The 19,671-nt window shown below is 48.0% G+C and overlaps 1 protein-coding gene across 2 annotated transcripts in view; it reads right to left on the bottom strand.

The window, feature by feature from the left end:
* LOC122554802 overlaps positions 1–18,972 on the bottom strand; it is a 24,899-nt gene extending 5,927 nt beyond the window's left edge. The window contains exons 1-3 of one of the 2 annotated variants that reach the window (XM_043700181.1): positions 18,564–18,972; positions 14,267–14,415; positions 4,524–5,555 (exon numbers count right to left, since the gene is read on the bottom strand). In XM_043700181.1, the coding sequence (XP_043556116.1) occupies positions 4,524–5,499 (976 nt within the window). In that variant the 5' untranslated portion in view covers positions 5,500–5,555; positions 14,267–14,415; positions 18,564–18,972. The remainder of the gene's footprint in view (positions 1–4,523; positions 5,556–14,266; positions 14,416–18,563) is intronic. The other variant, XM_043700180.1, reaches the window with a different exon arrangement.
* Positions 18,973–19,671: the final 699 nt, after the last annotated feature.

Genomic DNA, 19,671 nt, shown 5'->3' with positions numbered 1-19,671 from the left:
TTCTCTTAGGCATCTGTTGATGAAATTGCGCGGGTATCCGTTTTTGGCGAAAACATTATATAGGTGTTCTTCTTACTCTTTTTGCAGTTCTAGTTAAGAACACCTATACAATGTATTCGCCAAAAACGGATACCCGCTCAATTTCATCAACAGATGCCTAAGGGAAAGACAACGGAATGAGGACATACCGCAACCCAAAGGACTAGCCACACTACCATACATCAAGAGCATTTCTGAACTGACAGCCAGACTACTGCGACCACTAGGACTCATAACAGCACACAAACCAACAGCCACACTCAGACAACTCACCAGGACGAAGGACCCGATACCCAGCATGAGCAAAACCAATGTAGTACGAAATCCCATGCAAGGACTGCACAAAACACTACATAGGACAAACAGGAAGACAGCTAACGATCCGCATCCATGAACACCAACTAGCCACGAAATGACACGACCAGCTAACCTTAGTAGCCACACACGCAGATGACAAGCAACATGAATTCGACTGGGACAACACTACTATTATAGGACAAGCCAAACAGAGAACAGCCAGAGAATTCCTAGAGGCGTGGCACTCATCCACAGATTCAATCAATAAGCACATCGACCTGGACCCAACATACTGACCACTGCAGGGGACAGCTGGAACTGACAACCGGAAGTGGCAGATTCAAACCACTACAAATGCCGGAGGAAACATCTCAGAAGCGCTTCACAAGAGGCTCCCAAGCACTGAGGATGTCACCTAGACAGGGGACGAAATGTCTGCAACACAAATTCCCAGCTCGGTGAACAGAACCACAACAGTACCACATCCACTTCTGAGCACTGCATGCTAAGAAAGCTCTCAAGGCCTTAACAAACTGCACCTGGGGGGCAGAACATCTGTCAATGTGGAGTGACTGGAGAAATGGGACTGTTCTCATTATGGTAGAGAAAGCTAAGAGGAGATTCAATAGCAGTGCTTTGATAGACTAATTAAGAGGGTCAGACAGTGGAGGAGGTTCACTCTTTGCCAGAAGGGGCTCAAAGGGAATGTGGGCTTTCATTTTACGTAGCATGGTGCCACGATCCACGAGTAGTGCTGGGAAGGATGGGGGCAGAAGATTCAATATTGAGGGGGAAGAATTTGCAAGGTTTTAACTAAATGTCTCACCCAGAAGACTCTGCTATTTGTTCTGTGATAGAGAATTCCACATGTTCACCAACCGCTGCATGAAGAAAAATCCCCTCATAGTGTCATAGGGGTTTACAGCAAGGAAACAGACCCTTCAGCCCAACTTGTCCATGCTGTCCAGTTTTCACAATTAAACTAGGCCCATTTAGTCCATATTCCTCCATACCTGTCCCACCCATGTACCTGTCCAAATGTTTCTTCAATGACAAATTGTACTCACCTCCACCACGACCTCTGACACTCACCACCCTCCGTGTGAAGAAATTGCCCCCGAGACCTTTATGTATCTCTCCTCTCTCGCCTTAAACCTATGCCCTCTACTTTTAGACTCCCCTACTGTGGGGAAAAGCTGTTGACTATCGATCTTATCTATGCCTCTCATGATTTGATACACCTTAATAAGGTCACCCCTAAGTCCCCCATACGCCAGGGAAAAAGTCCCAGCCTCCCCTTATAACTCAAACCTTCCAAGTCCAGATAGCACCTCAGTTGATCTTTTCTGCAAGCTCTTTAGTTTAATGATAATCTTCCTATAGTAGGGTGACCAGAACTGCACACAGTACTCCAACATGTGATCTCACTGGGTCTTGTACAGCTTCAACAATCTCAGTTTAAAATTATATATCATAAGACTGTAATCGTTTGCTCTGTAATCCCCCTGACCAAGAGACATCGCATTCCTGTATCCAGTCTGCCCAGCTCTGACAGGAAATGTACACATTTCAATAAGATCTCCACTAATGCTTCTAAACTCCAATGAATATAGAGCCAGTTGACAGGTTTGTCAGACCAGGAATCAGTCTGGTGAATCTTTGCCACACTCTCTCTTTGGCAAATTTAGTGTGTCTTAGGTAAAGAGACCAAAACTGCACGCAAGACTCCAGGTGTAGTCTCAGCAGGGCCTTGCGCATTCTACTAAGACCTCCTTGCTCCTATATTCAAACCCTCTTGCAATGAAAGCCAACATCCTAGACACCTTCCTAACAGCTTTCTGCACCTGCAGACCATGAACAAAAACTGACATGTCCCTTTTTGCATGTTACCATTTAAACAACACTGTTTTGTTTTCCCACCAGAGTGGACAATTTGACACTGACCCATGCTGTGTTAATTCCACTCTCCACTCCACTTATTCCTACTGTTTCCTGTCTGCTAATCATTTTTGATCCATGCTAATACATTAATGTCAGGCCCTTGTGTTTTAGTTTTGCACACTAACCTCCTACATGGGATTTTATCAGAAACTTTCTGAAACTCTACATGTGCCATATCCACTGGTTCTCCCTGATCTATTCCACTAGTTATATCCTCAAAAAAACTCTACTGGGTTTGTCAAACATGGTTTCCCTTTCATAAATCCATGTTGACTTTGTGTGTGGCTCATAATCATATCCTTTATAATTCCAGCATTTTCCCTACTGCTGATGTTAGGCTAGCTGGTCTGTAATCTCCCTGTTTCTTCCAGCACCCCTTTTTAAACAGTGGGGTTACATTTCCCAACCACCAATCTGCTGGGACTAAATATTTACATATTCACTTTAATCCTTTAGACCTGCCCAGGTCTCTGACTCTACCCAATTACACTACACCTCGTTGTTTATCAAACTACATTACACCTTGCTTTTTACATTTCCTGTTTATCCCACAGATGCAGTTTCACACTTCGATCTATAAAGAGAGTCACCCACAATTTCCCCACAAACAGGAATCACAAAAGGATACAATGCTTGCTCAAGTGAGCCTTGACAGCAGGTGGGAGAGCTGTGCAATGGCGAATAACCCAGAGTGTGACATCAGTGACTCTGGGGTAGTGTTCCTGCCTCTGGACGGATGGTCAATGGGCTCAGGTCCCCACAATCCTGGCTGACCCTTCATTGCTCAGAGTGTAGGAGTGGGGACATCATATTTAGATTGTACAAGATATTGGTGAGGCCTCTTCTGGAGCACCGTGTGCAGGTCTGGTCTCGCTGTTATAAGAAGGATATTATTAAACTGGAAAAGGGTTCAGAAGAGATTTTCCAGGATGTTGCCGGGAATGGAGGGTTTGAGTTATAAAGGAAGGCTGCGACTTTTTTTTCACTGGAGGGTTGAGGTTGAGAGATTTCGGAGCAAAGCTCGACTCTAGATTTGACAAAGAAGTTTAGATTTTCACCCTGCCTTATAGAGATTTATAAACTCATGAGGGGTATAGATAAGGTGAGTGGAAAGGGACTTTTGCCTAGGGTGGGGGACTTCAAGGCGAGGGGGCATATGTTTAAGGTCTGAGGAGAAAGATTTTTAAAAGACATAAGAGGCACTTTTTTATGTGCAGAGTGGTCTGTGCATGGAGTGAACTTCCAGAGGAAACGATGCTTGGGGATATAGTTACATTTGAAAGATATTTAGATAAGTATATGAATAAGAAATGTTTGGAAGGATATGGGCCAAGCGCAGGCAGGTGGGACTCGTTTCGTTTGGGATGATGGTCAGCATGGACTGGTTGGACTGAATGGTCTGCTTCCATGTTATATGACACTGCATGAGTACTGAAGAGGGAGTGTTACATGGTCCAAGTGTCACCTTTCAGCTAAGCTGTTAAACTGAGGCCTAGTCTTACCTCTCAAGTTACCATCAACTAGAAGAAAGTGAGGACAGCAGATGCTGGAGATTAGGGTCGAGAGTGTGGGCGCTGGAAAAAGCACAGCAGGTCAGGCAGCATCCGAGAAGCAGGAGAGTCGGTGGGGGTTGGGAGGTGAGGAGGGCGGGTGGGGGGGTGAAAAGTGCTATGTAAATGCAAACCTTCCCTTTAAACCTTTGGAGAGATGAGGGACTCACGGAGATTTTGGGGCAAAGCTCGACTCTAGATTTTCACCCTGCATTCAAGCAACACTGCCCACTGGACACTGGCTCAACTAATGTCCTTCAGGGCAGAAAACAACCGTCCTTACCTGGTCTGGCCTCCATGTGACTCCAGACCCCACAGCAATGTATCTGACTTTTAACTGCCCTCTGGGCCCTTAACTTACCCCCTGGGCAATTAGGGATGGGCAATAAACACTGGCCTAACCAGAGACGCCTATCTCCCGTAAATGAATTTTTTAAAAGACACCATTGTTTGTGTCGAAACTGAATGATTGCAATTGCCACCGCGGATGCTGTGGTATTTTTGTTAAGGTCCCAAGGTCCAAGGCAGAAGTAGTAGGCCGAACCTTGTGGGGACGGATATCAGGGGAAGAATCCCGGCCAACTCTGACTCAAATGGATGACCACAACAAGGGGAAACAGGTGTAAGGCTAAAAGGTTCCATATTGACCTTTGAGTTGAGATTCAACAACTGAGACACTTATAGGGAAGGGTTTACCTTGCTTGACGCGTTTGTTTCCAGGGAGGGTATGGTCTCCCGGCAGCCAGGGTTGGCGATGGCAGACATGGGCTGCGGGGTCCTCCTGCAGCTGATCTTCGAGCCCAGGCCCCGGCTGCCAGGGAGGCGGCCTCAGCATCCTCTTGAGGAAGGAGCGGTTCATCTCCACCCGTTCGCTCAGGGACACCAGGCTGGCGTTACAGCCCATGCTCTCCCAGCTGTCCGTCCTCCACAGAGCCTCCAGCTGGCCGAGTCTGCGTGCGCTCCATTTCTCCGGCCTGATGGCGGAGCGCCCTGAAATGTCGGCCCCCTCCGACACAGCCCTCGGGCCGCCACCAGGATGGCTGCTCGCCTGCTCCGAGGAGCTGGTGTTCTCGGTCTCCTCCCGGGCAATCACGTCATGAGGAGCCCCCGGCCTGTCGCCTGGCGGCGCGTTTTCCCTTCCGAGGACTTTCCAGAACCCCCTCGGAGGCCTCCAGTTCTTAGCGGCAGGTTTCGGAGGAGGAATATCCCCGGTTGGCCTAGGCGGATCTCCCCGGCTGCCTGTTCCAGGCCATTCCCTCCTCGCCAGGCCTGGATCGGTGCCCTGGCTGAGGGCCTCCCCCTCTCCGACAACCGAAGGCTCTTGGCAGGCCAGGACGCTCTCCGTTAAGTAGGTGCGTCTCGGCTCTCTGTCCTTCTGGGACCGTCCACGTTCCCGGCCTTCCCCCAGGTCTGGGCAGTCTCGGCCCTCCACCTGTGGGATAGCAGCTCTGCCTGATGACCTCACACCTGTCCGGAGCTGCTGATTGGTCGGGAGGGCTGGGGCGCCAGGATGAGGGCGGTTTTTGGGGGAGGCCCAGTTGGCACTGTCCTCCCACAGACTGGCTGAGCCTGTGCCCCTCCTCCCTTTGCGAGCTGCACTGGGGCCTGTGGTATCCCTTCGCTCACGTAACCGTGGTCTCTGCCCGCCAGGCACCACTTCACTCTCTGCCATCTTGATATACCCCAGGGTCTCTGACACAAGGGCAATTTGTAATGTCTACAACCAACCTGCAAAGAAGGGAGAGAGGGAACGTCAGACAGCCAATAAGGAAGGTATTCCCTACCCAATTTCATGAATCCTAACTTATTATCGAGTCAGAGAGACTCAGCTCAGTGCAAAGCAAGACCATTCAGCTCATCTAGTCTGCAGATATATTCCTGTATTTATTAAACACTCAGAAAAGCAGAGCCAGAGTACGCTCTCTGTAATAAAGAGAGGCAAATTCAATACCAATCAGCAGAAACAATCAGAAAATGAAGGAATTTTGGTAATAGTCAGGGAGTAACTTTGAAGGACATAGAAGGAGAGAGAGAGAGAGAGCGAGGGAGAGACAGAGAGAGAGAGACATAAAGATAGACAGAGAGTATTCAATTCAGTAACCATTCATCAGAACATTTCTCATGAAAGGCCATTAATCCTCAGTATCTTATTCTCCACAAGCAATGCTGAATATTTCCAGAATTTTCTCTCTGTATTTAACATTTTCGGCATTTCCAGAATGCTGCTTTTGCGTGTGGAAGCGTTACTTCTGTGACCAGGTAACACAGACCCCAAGCGGAGGCAGTTAGCAATGATTCACTCAAATACCAACTTACAGAGGGCTTTTGTGGCACAGTGGGAGTGTCCCACCTCTAGGCCAGGAGGCCTGGGTTCAGGTCCTGCATACTCCAGAGATGCGTCATAACATTTCTGAACAGGTTGGCCAACAATACCTTAAATGCCAACTTGTACGGACTCTATAGTGCAGCGGTAGTGACCCAAGGTCAACTTGCAGCCCCCCCAGAATGAGCTCAATTGACATCTGATCAGGTTGTTTTCAAAAATCGAAAACTCAATCTGAGACATCCCACATGATAATAAACTGCTTCCAGAACAGGAGTCCATTCAGCCTGTTGATGTCTGTACTGGCCCTCTGAAGGAGCAGTTCATTCAGTGCTGTTCCCTGCATTCTCCCTGGAATCCTGCATGTTCTTACCTACCAGATCATTATCCAATTCCCTTTAGAAAGCCTCAAAGACCTGCCTCACCTACACTCTCAGAAAATACATTCTCGACCCTAACCACTCGAGTGAACCTGCTCCCCCCACACTGTCAGACAGTACCTTCCAGACATTAACCACTGGAGTGAATTTGCCTCCCCTACACTGTCAGACAGTACATTACAGACCCTGACCACTCCCTCGGAAAATGGTTTCTCGACACGTTGCCAATGCCCCCCTGTGTCAATTTGTCTAAACCGGTCTCCCTCTCATTCTCAATCCCTCCCCCAATAGGACCAGTTTCTCCCTGTCCACTCTGCTCAGACTCTCCTCATTCTAACCATGTCTAGAAAATCTCTCAACCTTTCCTCCCTCAGGGTAAACCTCAGTCCTCAATGAATATTTTGGATGTGGTGTGATTTGACACTGGGCGGGTATCTAGTGAGTTATGCGAAGGGACATTTAGCTGTGGTCACGGGATTGCCAAACTGATCAATAAATGGCTCCATTATTGTTGCAATGGATGAGCTAGATAAAGGTTGGTCTTCTACTGTTATGTAAGCAGTAAAGAGTGGGGTTTCTAATTGTATCATCATTGTTATGCTGACAGAATGCATATTATTGGTATCAGCAGGCCACCTCTTGAATTTGGGTGGCACAGTGGTTAGCGCTGCTGCCTCACAGCACCAGGGTCCCAGGTTCGATTCCAGCCTCAGGCGACTGTCTGTGTGGAGTTTGCACATTCTCCTCGTGTCCGCGTGGGTTTCCTCCAGGTGCTCCGGTTTCCTCCCCGCAGTCCAATCGGGTGAATTGGCCGTGCTAAATTGCCCAAAGTGTTAGGTGCATTAGTCAGAGGGAAATGGGTCTGGGTAGGTGACTCTGTGGAGGGTCAGTATGGACTTGTTGGGCCGAAGGGCCTATTTCCACACTGTAAAGAATCTAATCTAAAAAAAAATCAAATGGAGATTTTTGCCATATTCTCTACTGCGTATCATAATCCCCAACTTGACCACACATATTTGGGGGTCTGTCAGATATGGAACACTGGGGAAGAATTTCCTTTACTCCAATCATTGTACCTCAATGGTTAGCGCTCAGAATCCCAAAGTGATAAGTCTAACTTCTGCTCCGTTCATGCAACCGAAAGTTGACACCGCAGCGTTGAAGGAGTGCAACAGTGTCAGAGGTATCAATAGTAATTGAAACTAAGACCCTTTCTGCTTTCAGCTGGAAACATCCCATGCATTGGTTTAAAGGACAGATAGAGAGTCAGAGACTATTTCCAACACAGATTCCTGATTAAGGGCTTTTGCCCAAAAAGTCATTTTTTCCTGCTCCTCAGATGCTGCCTGACCTGCTGTGCTTTTCCAGCACCACTCTAATCTTGACTCTAATCTCCAGCATCTACAGTACCCACGTCTGCCTATTTCCAACACAGCCCATCGAAACTGTTGGATCAAGGAATCCAGTCAGAGCCATTTCCCTGCTCTGTCCCCTTAGCCCTTCAGGTTTATTTCCTTTATATGTCCCTTCAAAATCACTAGATTTTTACATTAGATTCCCCTAGAGTGTGGAAACAGACCCTTCGGCCCAACCAGTCCACACCGACTCTCCGAAGAGTAACCCACCCAGACCCGTTTCCCTCTGACTAATGCACCTAACATTATGGGCCAATTCACCTAACCTGCACGTCTTTGGACTGTGGGAGGAAACCAGAGCACCTGGAGAAAACCCACGCAGACACGGGGAGAATGTGCAAGCTCCACACAGACAGTCGCCCGAGGCTGGAATTGAACCCAGGTCCCTGGTGTTGTGAGACACTGAGCTAACCACTGAGCCACCGTGCACTAATTGCCGCTGCTTGACAGAAACTATGATAAAAGGTAACTTGGTTGAACCACATAAGATCCTGATGGGATTTGACAGGGCAGATATGAAGAAGATGTTTTGTCTTATCCGAAGGTTTAGAAATTGGACTCACTGGTTAAAAATCAGGGAGTGCCTTCCAGAATTGCAGAGGGTCCCAAAGCACCTTACATTCAAGTCCTGCTGAAGTCTCACTGTTTTCTGCAGCTGTAACATTGCATTCCTTGCTCTGTTCTATTACCCTAATGCACTTTGTACGGTAGGATCTGTGCTGCATGCAAAAAAAAACAAACTTTTCACTGTACCTAGGGACATGACAATAATAAATCAAATCATATGTAGACTCTATTGTCACTTGCACATTATAAGGTCCCTTAGTGAGTCTAATTTAACTTTATAATGCTGTTTATGAAATAAATATAGAACAGGGGAGATTTACCCACAAGGTTATTAGATTACTTACAATGTGGAAACAGGCCCTTCGGCCCAACAAGTCCACACCGACCTGCAACCCACCCAGGCCCATTCCCCTACATTTACCCCTTCACCTAACACTACGGGCAACTTAGCACGGCCAATTCACCTGACCTGCACATCTTTGGACTGTGGGAGGAAACCGGAGCACCCGGAGGAAACCCACGCAGGCACGGGGAGAATGTGCAAACTCCACACAGAGAATCACCTGAGGCAGGAATTGAACCTGGGTCCCTGGCGCTGTGAGGCAGCAGTGCTGACCACTGTGCCACCGTGCCGCCAGTTATGTCGGGGAAGTTTCTTCCTGAAGCTGAGATCAAGGGGAGGTTTGACAGAGGCACATTGGTTTGGAGAAGGTAGTGCATACAGCTGGCTGATGGCAAAAAAGTTGATTGGTCTATGGACGAGTGAACAGTTGTTGATAGCGATTGTCTTTTGCTGGCCAACAGCAGTGCGGTCGGTTGTCAGGTAAGTGAACAACTTGGAGCTGGAGACATGTTAGAGGGAGGGCTCTGACCGTTCCTCCCCCCACACCCCCATCCCAGCAGCCGTCTTTCTTTCATTGTCATCAAGACTGACTTTAAACATTAAGAAAAACCAATTAATCTTTCCATCAGCAGTTGCTACAAGCTGTGACATTCATGTGAAGTAGTCACCCTGTGATGTTTGAGAATCAGTGGAAGCGTTCTGAAAAGGGATGCCAGGGAGTGAGTGTCTGGGAGTGTTGGGAGGGTTGTGTCTGAGAGAATGAGAGTGTGAAGGTGTGCGCGTCTGAGAGTGTGGGTGTGTGTGCGAGAGAGACAGAGAGAGAGAGAGAGAGTGAGAGGAGGTGTATGTGTTTGAGAGTGGAGTTGTGTCCGAGAGAGTGAGAGTGTGGTGTTGTGTGTGTGAGAGAATGAGAGTGTGGATGTGTGTGAGAGTGAGTATGAGTGTGTCTGAGAAAAAGTGAGAATATATGTGTGAGTGAGAGAGAATGTGTGTGCGTGCACATGGGTGGGTATGCATATAAGGAGAGTTTTTAGGGAGATTAGAGTTTTAGTGTTATTTCCAACTATTCATAATTGTTTAGCTAGAGTCAAGTTACTTCTAACAAACAGTGATTCTTATTCAGTATAGAAACCCAGTCCATATTGTTTATCAACATGGGTCTAAATTAGGGAACATCATAAATCCTTTATCTTTCATAACAAATCCAAAAATAGTGGGTCTTGATTTCCAGCACAATACACTCGAGAGGGGCAACAGTACACAAGCAAGAACTGATCCACTTGGTGAAGTTACAGAGACGAGGGGACACAGCTGTATGGCTTTGGTCAGGACATGTCCTAGGAAAGACCTTTTTTCCACAGTGAGTATTACTGATCTGGTACAGGATGTCTATGAGGGAGGTGGAAGCAGAGAAACTCAATGATGTCCTAAGGATAGTGGATGGGGATCTGTGGGAGATAGCCTGCAAGCCTATGGGCATTGGGTGGGGATCGAGTCAGACTGGAGTGTACAATTGTGAGCTAGTGTCAATTCAGTGGCTCAGTGTCATAGTGACTCCAGGCTGCATCACTAAAACAGATTAGCTGCTCATTTAGGCAGGACTTTGAGACATGTTACAATAACATCTGTGCTTCAAACTAATTGTCTATAAATCACATAGGAAAGGTGCAATATAAATGCAGGCTTATTTTCTTCCGATTGAACTACTCACTTGGAGTTCTCATATCGATATTGAGGAGGTGATGGTGTTGGATGTATTGAAGATCATTAAGGTAGTTAAAACCCCAGGGCCAGATGGGAATCTATCCCAGGATACTGAAGGAGGCAGGGAGGAGATTGCTGGGAGATCTTTATATCCTCTTTAGCCACACGCAAGGCCCACAAAACTGGGGAATAGCAAATGTTGTTCCTTTGTTTAAGGAGGACAATCAGGATAATCCAGGAAATTAGAGGCTGATGAATTTTATGTTAGTTATTGGGAAATTATTGGAGAAGATTCCTAGGGTGGATAGTTGAAGCATTTTCATTTCCAGAGCAGAAATATCAAATACCAGAGGGCACAGGTTTCAAGTGAGAAGGGAAATGTTGAAAGGAGATGTGTGAAGAAAGCTTTTTTTGGGCAGAGGATGGTAGGTGTCTAAAACATGCTTACAGCAGAGATGGTAGGTGCCTGGAACATGCTGGCAGGAGAGATGGTAGGTGCCTGGAACATGCTGGCAGGAGAGATGGTAGGTGTCTAAAACATGCTGACAGGAGAGATGGTAGGTGTCTGGAACACGCTTACAAGAGAGATGGTAGGTGTCTGGAACATGTTTACAGGAGAGATGGTAGGTGTCTAAAACATGCTTACAGGTGAGATGGTAGGTGCCTGGAACATGCTGGCAGGAGAGATGGTAGGTGTCTGGAACATGCTGGCAGGAGAGATGGTAGGTGTCTGGAACACGCTTACAAGAGAGATGGTAGGTGTCTGGAACATGTTTACAGGAGAGATGGTAGGTGTCTGGAACACGCTTACAGGAGAGAAAGTAGGTGCCTGGAACACACTTACAGGAGAGAAGGTGGGTGTCAGGAACATGCTAACAGCAGAGATGGGGGGTGTCTAGAACACGCTTACAGGAGAGATGGTAGGTGTCAGGAACATGCTAACAGCAGAGATGGGGGATGTTAGAACATGCTTACAGGAGAGATGGTAGGTGTCTGGAACATACTCATAGCAGAGATGGGGGGTATCTGGAACACGCTTACAGGAGAGATGGTAGGTGCCTGGAACACGCTGGCAGGAGAGATGTTAGGTGTCTGGAACACGCTGGCAGGAGAGATGTTAGGTGTCTGGAACATGCTAACAGCAGAGATGGTAGGTGTGTGGAACATGCTAACAGCAGAGATGGTGGGTATCTGGAACACGCGTACAGGAGAGATGGTAGGTGTCTGGAACATGCTAACAGCAGAGATGGTGAGTATCTGGAACAGACATACAGGAGAGATGGTAGGTGTCTGAAACATGCTAACAGCAGAGATGGCGGGTGTCTGGTGCACGCTTACAGGAGAGATGGTAGGTGTCTGGAACATGCTAACAGCAGAGATGGGGGTTGTCTGGAACAGACATACAGGAGAGATGGTAGGTGTCTAGAACATGCTAACAGCAGAGATGGGGGTGACTAGAACACGCTTACAGGAGAGATGGTAGGTGTGTGGAACATGATGCTTACAAGAGAGATGTAGGTGTCTGGAGCACGCTTACAGGAGAGATGGGGGTGTCTGGAACACGCTTACAGGAGAGATGGGAGGTGTCTTGAATACACTGGCAGGAGAGATGGTAGATGTCTGGAACACGCTGGCAGGGGAGATGGTAAGTGCCTGGAACACGCTTACAAGGGAGATGATAGGTGTCTGGAACACGTTTATAGGAGAGATGGTAGGTGTCGGGAATACGCTGGTTGGAGAGATGGTAGATGTCTGGAATACGCTGGCTGGAGAGATGGTAGATGTCTGGAACACGCTTACAGGAGAGGTGGGAGGTGTCTAGAACACACTTACAGGAGAAGTGGGGGTGTCTAGAACACGCTTACAAGGGAGATGGCAGGTGTCTAGAATACACTGACAGGAGAGATGCTAGGTGTCTAGAACACGCTGGAAGGAGAGATGTGAGGTCTCTCAAACACACTGACAGGAGAGATGGTAGTTGTCTAGAACACACTTAAAGGAGGGATGGTAGTTGTCTGGAACACGCTGGCAGGGGAGATGGTACATCTCTGGAACACGCTTACAGGAGAGGTGGGGAGGTGTCTCGAACGCACTTACAGGACGGATGGGGTTGTCTGGAACACACTTACAAGAGAGATGGTAGGTGTCTGAACCACACTAGCAGGAGAGATGGTAAGTGTCTGGAATACGCTGGCAGGAGAGATGGTAGTTGTCTGGAACATGCTAACAGCAGTGATGGGGGGTGTCAGGAACTCGCTTACAGGAGAGATGGTAGGTGTCTGGAACATGTTGCCAGGAGAAATGTTAGGTGTCTAGAACACACTTACAAGAGAGATGGTAAGTGTCTGGAATATGCTGGCGGGAGAGATGTTAGGCGTCTGCAACCTGCTTACAGGAGAGATGGTAGTTGTCTGGAACACGCCGGCAGGAGAGATGGTACGTCTCTGGAACACACTTACAAGAGAGATGGTAGGTGTCTGGAACACGCTTACAGGAGAGATGGTGGGTGTCTGGAACATGCTTACAGGAGAGATGGTGGGTGTCTAGAACATGCTGACAGGAGAGATGGGAGGCCTGAACACACTTACAGGAGAGATGGCAGGTGTCTAGAATACACTGGCAGGAGTGATGGTATGTGTCTAGAACACGATGGAAGGAGAGATGTTTGGTCTCTCAAACACACTGACAGGAGAGATGGTTGATGTCTGGAACACGTTTACAGGAGAGATGGTAGATGTCTGGAATACGCTTACAAGAGAGATGGTAGGTGTCTGGAACACGTTTATAGGAGAAATGGTAGGTGTCTGGAATACGCTGGCTGGAGAGATGGTAGATGTTTGGAATACGCTTACAGGAGAGGTGGGAGGTGTCTAGAACATGCTTACAGGAGATGGTATGTGTCTAGAACATGTTGGAAGGAGAGATGATCGGTCTCTCAAACACACTGGCAGGAGAGATGGTAGGTGTCTGGAACACACATACAGGAGGGATGGTAGGTGTCTGGAACACGCTTACAGGAGAGATGGTAGGTCTCTGGAACACGCTTACAGGAAAGGTGGGGAGGTGTCTCGAACACACTTACAGGAGGGATGGGGTTGTCTGGAACATGCTTACAAGAGAGATGGTAGATGTCTGGAACACGCTTATAGGAGAGATGGTAGGTATCTGGAACATGCTAACAGCAGTGATGGGGGGTGTCAGGAACTCGCTTACAGGAGAGATGGTAGGTGTCTGGAACACGTTGACAGGAGAGACGTTAGGTGTTTGGAATACGCTGGCTGGAGAGATGGTAGGTGTCTAGAACACGCTTACAGGAGAGATGGTAGGTCTTTGGAACAGGTTTACAGGAGAGGTGGGAGGTGTCTAGAATATGCTGACAGGAGAGACGGGAGGTGTCCAGAACACACTTACCGGAGAGATGGTAGGTATCAGGAACACGCTGGCAGGAGAGATGGTAGGTCCCTGGAACACGCTTACAGGAGAGGTGGGAGGTGTCTAGAACACACTTAAAGGCGGGATGGGGTTGTCTGGAACACGCTGGCAGGAGAGATGGTAGGTGTCTGGAACACACTTACAGGAGAGATGGTAGGTGTCTTGAATACGCTGACAGGAGAGATGGTAGGTGTCTGGAACACACTTACAGGAGAGATGGTAGGTGTCTTGAATACGCTGACAGGAGAGATGGGACGTGTCCAGAACACACTTACCGGAAAGATGGAAGGTGTCAGGAACACGCTGGCAGGAGAGATGGTAGGTGTCTGGAACACGCTTACAGGAGTGATGGGGTTGTCTGGAACACGCTTACAAGGGAGATGGTAGGTGTCTGGAATACGCTGGCTGGAGAGATGGTAGGTGTCTAGAACACGATAGAAGGAGAGATGTTAGGTCTCTCAAACACACTGACAGGACAGATGGTAGGTGTGTAGAACACGATGGAAGGAGAGATGTTAGGTCTCTCAAACACACTGACAGGAGAGATGGTAGATGTCTGGAACACGTTTACAGGAGAGATGGTAGATGTCTGGAACACGCTTACAGGAGAGATGGTAGGTGTCTGGAACACGCTTACAGGAGAGATGGTCGGTGTCTGGAACACGTTGACAAGAGAGGTGGTAGGTGTCTGGAACACGCTTACAGGAGAGATGGTAGGTGTCTGGAACACGCTTACAGGAGAGATGGTAGGTGTCTGGAATATGCTTAAAGGAGAGATGGTGGGTGTCTAGAACATGCTGACAGGAAAGATGGGGGGACCGGAACACACTTACAGGAGAAATGTTAGGTGTCTGGAATACACTGGCAGGAGAGATGGTAGGTATCAGGAACACGCTGGCAGGAGAGATGATAGGTGTCTAGAACACACTTATAAGAGAGATGGTTGGTGTCTAGAACATGCTGACAGGAGAGATGGGGGGACCGGAAGACACTTACAGGAGAGATGGTCGGTGTCTGGAATACACTGGCAGGAGAGATGGTAGGTGTCTGGAATACGCTTACAACAGAGGTGGGAGGTGTCTAGAACAGGCTTACAGGAGAGATGGGGGTGTCTGGAATACGCTGACATGAGAGATGGTAGGTGCCTGGAACACGATTACAGGAAAGATGGTAGGTGTCTGGAACACACTTACAGGAAAGATGGTAGGTGTCTGAACCATGCTGGCAGGAGAGATGGTAGGTGTCTGGAACATGCTAACAGCAGAGATGGTAGGTGTCTGGAATACGCTGGCAGGAGAGATGGTAGTTGTCTGGAACATGCTGGAATACGCTGGCAGGAGAGATGGTAGTTGTCTGGAACATGCTAACAGCAGTGATGGGGGGTGTCGGGAACTCGCTTACAAGAGAGATGGTAGGTGTCTGGAACACGCTGGCAGGAGAGATGGTAAGTGTCTGGAATACGCTGGCGGGAGAGATGTTAGGCGTCTGCAACCTGCTTACAGGAGAGATGGTAGTTGTCTGGAACACGCTAACAGCAGTGATGAGGGGTGTCGGGAACTCGCTTACAGGAGAGATGATAGGTGTATAGAACACACTTACAAGAGAGATGGTAGGTGTCTGGAACACGCTTACAAGAGAGATGGGGGGACCGGAAGACACTTACAGGAGAGATGGTAGGTGTCTGGAATACACTGGCAGGAGAGATGTTATGTGTCTAGAACACGCTTACAAGAGAGGTGGGAGGTGTCTAGAACAGGCTTACAGGAGAGATGGGGGTGTCTGGAACATGCTGGCAAGTGAGATGGTAGGTGTCTGGAACATGCTGGCAGGAGAGATGGTAGGTGTCTGGAACACGCTGACAGGAGAGATGGTAGTTGTCTGGAACACGGGTACAGGAAAGATGCTGGGTGTCTGGAACATGCTTACAGGTGAGATGGTAGGTGTCTGGAACACGCTTACAGTAGAGATGGTATGTGTCTAGAACACGATTACAGGAGAAATGGTAGGTGTCTGGAACACACTTGCAGGAGAGTTGGGAGTGTCTGGAACATGTTGGCAGGAGAGATGGGAGGTGCCTGGAACACGCTGGCAGGAGAGATGGGAGGTGTCTGGAACACACTGACAGGAGAGATGGGAGGTGCCTGGGACACGCTTGCAGGAGAGATGGGAGGTGACTAGAACACGCTGACAGGAGCGATGGTAGGTGTCTGGAACACGCTGACAGGAGAGATGGTAGGTGTCTAGAACACGCTGACAGGAGAGATGGTAGGTGTCTAGAACATGCTGACAGGAGAGATGGTAGGCGTCTAGAACACACTGACAGGAGAGATGGTAGGTGTCTAGAACACGCGTACAGGAGAGATGGTAGGTGTCTAGAACATGAGGACAGGAGAGATTAGATTAGATTACGTACAGTGTGGAAACAGGCCCTTAGGCCCAACAAGTCCATACCGAACTTCCGAAGAGCAACCCACCCAGACCCATTCCCCTATCTTTACCTCTTCACCTAACACTACGGGCAATCTATCATGGCCAATTCACCTGACCTGCACATTTTTGGACTGTGGGAGGAAACCGGAGGAAACCCAGAGGAAACCCACACAGACACGGGGAGAATGTGCAAACTCCACACAGAATGTTGCCTGAGGCGGGAATTGATCCCAGGTCTCTGGCGCTATGAGGCAGCAGTTCTAACCACTGAGCCACCGTGCCAGTGCTAGTGACATTTGTGTTGTCGCACTGCACTCAAAATGAGCTGGATTCTGTGGAATCTCTCTCTGCGTCCGAAACTCATTGAACACCACCCCAGAAAAATCATGCTGCGCACACAAATCACCTGGACTTCGGAATCTGTAAATTTACTGCGAAAGTTTCGATCTCGTTTCTGGCCATTCTTTCCATTTTTCCTCCTGCAATCTAATTTTTTGCATCTCTGAAAACAATTTGACTGCTTCACAATCATTCCTGTTAAAATCTCCCAAAGTCTTGAAATTGTAATTTGCTCCAGTGCTTTACTCCACGAGCGTAAACGATTAAAGTGTTACACAGGAGATGGTTTCCCCCAGCGTTCAGCCTCCACAGGGAATCTATAAGCTAAAATAACTAAGAAATTGCTTGAAAAGCTTAGCAGGTCTGGCAGCATCTGCGGAGAGAAACCCAGGTTAACGTTTCGGGTAGAGTGACCCTTCCTCAGAACTAAAATAAACTAAACCAAAATAACTAGACTTATCGAATATAGGAGCAAAGTACTGCAGATGCTGGAATCTGTACTGAAAACTACAAATGCTGGAGATCACAGGAGAGATGGTAGGTGTCTGGAACACACTTACAGAAGAGATGCTAAGTGCCTTTCCCCTCTCATCTTAAATCTATGCCCTTGAGTTTTGAACTTCCCTTGGCTGTTCGCCCTTATCCATGATGCTTATGATTTTATAAACCTCTATAAGGTCACCCCTCGGCCTTCTCACGCTCCAGGGAAAACAGACCCAGGCTATTCAGCCTCTGGGGTCAGGCAGCATCCATGGAGAGAGAGCAAGCTAACGTTTCGATTCTAGCTGACTCTGCACCAGAGCTGCGGAGGGTTGATGAAGGAGTGGGGAATTGAAATATCAGCGTTGTACATGAGCGGTTTGACGGCTCTTTACCATTCTGTAGGTTTACTGAATGTCCCTCCTCCAAGTGAAGAAATGATCACTTTTTTGTAGTTGTTACTTCTACACAAATACTTTGCAAAGAAAATTTTGGACATTTCATAGAAATTACAAATCTTGCTTTCTGCATTGCAGGTCAAAGGTCACCACAACAGTGGGTGTACTGGGTAGACTAGCCATTGTAGCACTGCAGACCTGTGTACAATGGCCTACGTTTACCAGTAGGCCTGACATTTGAGCTTCAGGCCTCAGTAAAATGAAGGACACAAGCTTGACTTGACGTCCTCTGGCTACCTGCCTCTCTCAGGGTGTTAGGGCTATGGTAACGACCCTCCAGGCTCCACAGATGAGATTTACACAGGGTTTCTGATGGTGCGACCATTTGCCAATGCCAAGCCGAGCAGGCCCAGCTCCTGTGATATTGGAGCAGGCCAGTGATCAGGAGTTAGGCTGCACATTTACACACGCGAGAGGATTTTAACATCTCCACCCAACACAATACACACAACCAGGCCCTAGCTTCGACTTGACAACAAACCGTCGCCCTCCACATTTACAACTCAGATATTTTGATTTGCCACTCCTTCACCAATCCTCCCCAGCATGGTCTATGCCGTTCTCTATTTCTGTGACTGTATAGCAGAACCTCAAACCTTTCCATCTTATAATTATGGCTAGTTACCTTGTGCCCAGCCTGAACTCAGTCCCAAATCCCTCTGATCCTTTCAGGACTCCCCACAGCCCCTCTCTTTGCAAGTCAGTAAGACCTAAGTCGAACTTTTATCAACCCCTGCAGATGCTCCTATGTTAGAGAGGGATTACATAAACAGTCCTAAAGATATTGCCATAATCAGAGATATGCCAGGTCTGACTGTACCTTTGTTTATATAAAACAAAACAACTCAGAGCAGTGTTTTATTACCTGAGCACCCTGATGATGGGGTGAGACTCGTTAGCGAGTGTCAGGTCTCACTAACAGACTCTAATAGTGGGATCGCCTCCCTCAGTCTGAGGCCCCCCGGATTGTCTCAGCCAGTTTCCTCCTCCAGGGAGCACAGTAAAATGCTGTCCCACCTCCAGCTTCTGTTAGCGGGCCTCTTTCAATCACCATCACCGAATATTTAGCCGACGTCCCTTTTTTTAAAAAAAACAAAGAAAAACAACTCTCCTTCCAGCGCCTGTGTGTGTGTGTGTGTCTGTGCACGACTGCTGGAGAGAGAGAGAGAGAGTGGCTGTGTCAGTTTAAACTGCATTCCAGTACACCCAACTAATACCCAAAGGGAACAAAAACACTATAAAAGGCAAAAAAAAAAGTGTGTAAATCTAACTGGTCTCTATGACGACGGGCAAAACGGAGTGGAGCTGGCGGCAGACCAGAGTTCAGCCTGAAGTTGCTGCTCAAACTTAGTGGCAGTTTCAGGAGCTGGGCTTGTAATTCTAAACCGCGCCTGAAGCTCAGCTCCCTAACTGGTTGAGGACCTCCAGAAATCAGGGCTCCCTCCTTCCCTCCCACTTTGGCAAATCCTGCAAGCCCAGCCCCAGCCCCAGCATTGCTTGGCCTCGCCGGCTTTTGGAGTTTGAGGGTCTGTTAAACCTCCACTCCCTTTCCATCATTGCAATCCTCCCCTGTTAAATGCAACCCCAGGAATTAATCTGCAGCCCCAAAATTAATCTCCCAGACACTGCTGTAGGCAAGAGCAAAAAAAAAAGACACAGGAGGAAAACACGTTGGGACGTGGAGAATGGGGAAGTGTTTCTGTTTTGAAATTCCCCAGTAGGCTTCTTGTCAATACATATCTCTTCCAAAAAAAACAGTAGAAAATAGTTCATCTTTAGAAATACCATTTATTTCTTCTTTCCTGGATGCTCCAGCATTTGTTGCCCATTCTTAATTAACGTAGATACATCAAAACTAAGAGCTCGAGTAGGCCATTCAGCCCAACGAGCCTATCTCACCATTCAACACCATCATCCACCGAGATGTACAGCACAGAAACAGACCTTTCAGTCCAACTCATCCATGTCAACTA

This window comes from Chiloscyllium plagiosum, chromosome 11 (genome assembly GCF_004010195.1).
Source record: "Chiloscyllium plagiosum isolate BGI_BamShark_2017 chromosome 11, ASM401019v2, whole genome shotgun sequence".
NCBI classification, from domain to species: Eukaryota; Metazoa; Chordata; class Chondrichthyes; order Orectolobiformes; family Hemiscylliidae; genus Chiloscyllium; species Chiloscyllium plagiosum.
The sequence above is the reverse complement of the archived record's forward strand: the minus strand, read 5'-3'. Positions and strand labels throughout refer to the sequence as shown.